Source organism: Dysidea avara, chromosome 4 (genome assembly GCF_963678975.1).
Source record: "Dysidea avara chromosome 4, odDysAvar1.4, whole genome shotgun sequence".
In the NCBI taxonomy this organism is placed as follows: Eukaryota; Metazoa; Porifera; class Demospongiae; order Dictyoceratida; family Dysideidae; genus Dysidea; species Dysidea avara.
The window spans coordinates 11,253,237-11,256,729 of record NC_089275.1 but is presented as its reverse complement, the minus strand read 5'-3'; the positions used below and the strand labels follow the sequence as shown (position 1 = coordinate 11,256,729).

The 3,493-nt window shown below is 36.6% G+C and overlaps 1 protein-coding gene across 1 annotated transcript; it reads left to right on the top strand.

Moving 5' to 3' along the window:
- Positions 1-1,049: 1,049 nt before the first annotated feature.
- On the top strand, positions 1,050-2,910 carry LOC136254072 (extracellular serine proteinase-like). The gene is made up of 3 exons (XM_066046730.1): positions 1,050-1,123; positions 1,193-1,496; positions 1,645-2,910. Exons 2-3 carry the CDS (start codon positions 1,200-1,202, stop codon positions 2,791-2,793), a joined length of 1,446 nt encoding a protein of 481 aa, XP_065902802.1. The 5' UTR covers positions 1,050-1,123; positions 1,193-1,199; the 3' UTR covers positions 2,794-2,910.
- The last annotated feature ends 583 nt before the right edge of the window (positions 2,911-3,493 follow it).

The window sequence follows — 3,493 nt, the reverse complement described above, 5'->3', positions numbered from 1 at the left end:
ACTGGGTCAAAGGTCTTTTGCATTTTTACTCCTGCTACATTTACAAGCTTCACAGGTCTCTAATCGGATAGAATTTCTGACAAGAATGTAGTTTTACATCTGTTTGTATCAGTTGCAAAGCAATGAGAAATTAGTAGGCACGCACACACATATCACCAACCCCTATTAACATAATATTAATTTTATGCATTCTCAGTGTATCAGTGGTAATACAGAAAATAAAGGACTTAGAGGACACAAAAGCTACTACGTATATTTATCTCTGGATATTAATGTCCTTCTGTGATGAAATTTCCATAGTTTACTTATATCTGAGTGTGATTCTTAATATTTGACAGCTGCCACTCAACTCCACCATGTACTGGTGGGGATTAGCATGTTACATATAATGCTGTTACTATCAACAGCTTGTTATTACTGTAGTCTTCAAAATAGTTGCTATGGCATTACATACAGTAGAGAATGTTGGTATGTATTGATATATGACTCACATAAAGGGTACAGTTATAGTGATGAGGTGTACTGGTGTAGATGTGCTACATATACATTGATGTAAACTTTCAAACTTTTGTGTTCAGGGTTGGTACTTTAAAACATAAGCAGTGGAAATCAGGTCAAATACTGTTTAAAACATCACATCAGTCTTCAATGGTAATTTCTGCATGCATCAATTGTTTTTGTATGTCATGTTCTTAACCATGTTTATTGAATCAAATTCGTACTGTCACTATATAAATGCATTTCACAAGAATTGACTATGTATACTGCTATTGAGGCAGTAGAAGCCAATATTTGGCAGCAGCAAACTGTCTATTAGACAGTGCAGACTGTTTTGTATAGCTCACCATTATATCACCCCAGGTGAGATAATACAGTGCACATGCTTAAAGTGCTATCAATGACTGCAAACTAATTAAGTGGTATTCTTGACATGAGTACATGTGATTAAATTTTTTATGATTTGTACACATGGTGCTTCCTGATGAAGCCATAATAATTGCTCTGCACTATAAAAGTATGTGCCGGAGTGCAGTGAACATCAAATGCTAGAAAGATTGTCGATTAAGTGAATACCGATTATCCGCTTTACTTGCAAATGATTAGTTAATGCTGATCTCTGAAGGTATGTATGCACTAATGATGGCCTATATTGCTATAGAATTAATGGAATATTTGTATATACTACTTACAGTTCAACAATGAGTTATTTCCAGTACAGAATTTTAGTACTTTCACTGGTTTTTGACTGTGTCATAATCCAAGGTACTTCTTGTGTTGCCGGGGCAAGAGTTAAAAGATCTGTTGATGAAAAATCACGTGACCCAGGAACTTACGTTGTCCACTTTGAGGCCAATGTAACTGGTACTCAACAGCAACACTTTGTTAAACAATTGATTAGAGGCTGCAGCATGGAAAAATTGAATGCAAAGGTAGTTGCAGAATATCCTAACATTAATTGTTTAACAGTTAGGTTATCAGAGAGGACTTTAAAATGGGTGAGGATGATTTGTAAAGTGATTTCAGTGCTAATGTATTACTGAATGGCTGGAATTGCATTCATTATCAGTACAAATGTATATAGTAGAGTATATGGTATTTTGTTTGTGTTATCACATGACTAAGTGTGCAATGATGCTCTTTTAGGTTACTAATCACAAATTTGTTGCTTCAGTGAAGGAAAATGAATTCATTTTATTGGGTACTGGAAATGACACTCTTTCATCTGCCAAGCCAGGATGGCACTTGGATAGAGTAGACCAAAAGGCATTACCACTGGATCAGAAATATACTGCTAGCCAATACACAGGGAAATCAGTTGATGTATATGTACTGGACACTGGTATTCACTATAATCATAGTGTATTCAATGGTAGAGCTCGCTATCCAGGCTGTGATCCAATTGACAAGTTAAGCAACACAACACAAAAAGGAGAAGACTGCAATGGTCATGGAACTCATGTAGCTGGTCTTGTTGGTGGAAATGGTACAGGACTAGCCACTAGTGTGACTTTGTTTTCTGTTAGAATAGCAAACTGTAGCGGTCGTGCTTCTGAAGTATCACTCCTAGATGGACTAATGTGTGTACGTGAACATAGGAAAAGCAGAAAGGGAACCCGAGCAATTGTTAATCTGTCTCTTGCTGGAAGTGCAATGATGGATAGTGTTAGAAAATTTATAAATGAATTAATAGCTGATGGTGTAGTAGTCACAGCTTCTGCTGGGAATGGTCGTGATGACTTTAAGAAACTAAATTATGACTCCTGTAGAGTTTATCCAGCAGGTTACAATGGTGTTATCAATGTAGGTGCTACTGACATGGATGATAATGCATTGATGGGTGAATTTGAAGGTAGAAGTTTAATCACCAACATGGGATCATGTGTGGATGTGTTTGCTCCTGGCTACAACATTCTTAGCAGCGACATGTGTGTCCCTAACAACACCTGCTACAACCCTATAGCTAATGATGAGGATAGATGTAACACCTGTCAAAGGTTCCGAATGGGAACTTCTCAGAGTACTTCTTTAGTCACTGGAGCTGTTGCCCTACTACTGGAGAAATGTCCAAATATAACTAATACAGAAATTAGAAACATGTTAAGAACATATCTCTCCAGAGGAAGAGTCCGATTCTGTAAGGCATACAAATTCCTGAGTGACCACTCAGAGTTAACAGCTGTTGATGATGTTGTTGGCACTACACTTAATCGTTTACTATTCATAGGAGTTTTACCTTATGTATATTGCCAAGAGTTTCATGGTGAACCATTGATTACTCCAATCACATACTGATATGTATATGATGCTCTTTATAATCATACATGCAAATGTGTATAATGTGCATATAGTGTGATGATAGCTGCATGCATTTGAGTTATCAACTGATGGAATAATGTATTTAAGATTGAATAGTATGCACATATTGTTAGGTAATAAAACAAAAAGGTGCTACCAAAAACTCCAGGAAATGTAAATTAAAAAAGAATAAAACAAATGGGTTGACTCGTGAAGCTTCCACATCTTAACTAAACCAAGAGTTCATAATATTTGTATCGGGAGAGTGTCTAAATGCCAGTATGGCCTGTCCAAACACACTGCTGCAAGTTCACTTTTGATCATATGTACACCTCTAGCCTGATTCTACTGATGACAAAGAGCTGTTGATAGGTGATGATTGACATTGATAAGGTCAAGCCTTTCTTCTGCACAGAGAATAACACTTGTATACAAGTGTGCTTCTATGTGATATACGTATAATAGACTGTGTAGATGTGACACAAGGAACATGGAAAGTATGCATGCGTGGGTATTGTGTATTAGGTGTAGGTAAACATGTAGTCACTCTCCGGCTATAGCAATGAGCTATTCCTGCAATGGGGAGTGATGATATTTATTAAACATAAACAAGGATACCTAAACAATGAGTGTATTTTCATCACAACTTTAACCCAGTAAACAAGTCTCTCAGTTACATAATTCATTTACATTTACC

What these genes read in the sequence shown, in the direction of transcription:
- LOC136254072 (XM_066046730.1), top strand. Translation starts at nt 1,200, where the DNA reads ATGAGTTATTTCCAGTACAGAATTTTAGTACTTTCACTGGTTTTTGAC. An exon ending in CAGAGAGGACTTTAAAATGG is followed by an intron (nt 1,497 to 1,644) that starts GTGAGGATGATT and finishes ATGCTCTTTTAG; the next exon opens with GTTACTAATCACAAATTTGT.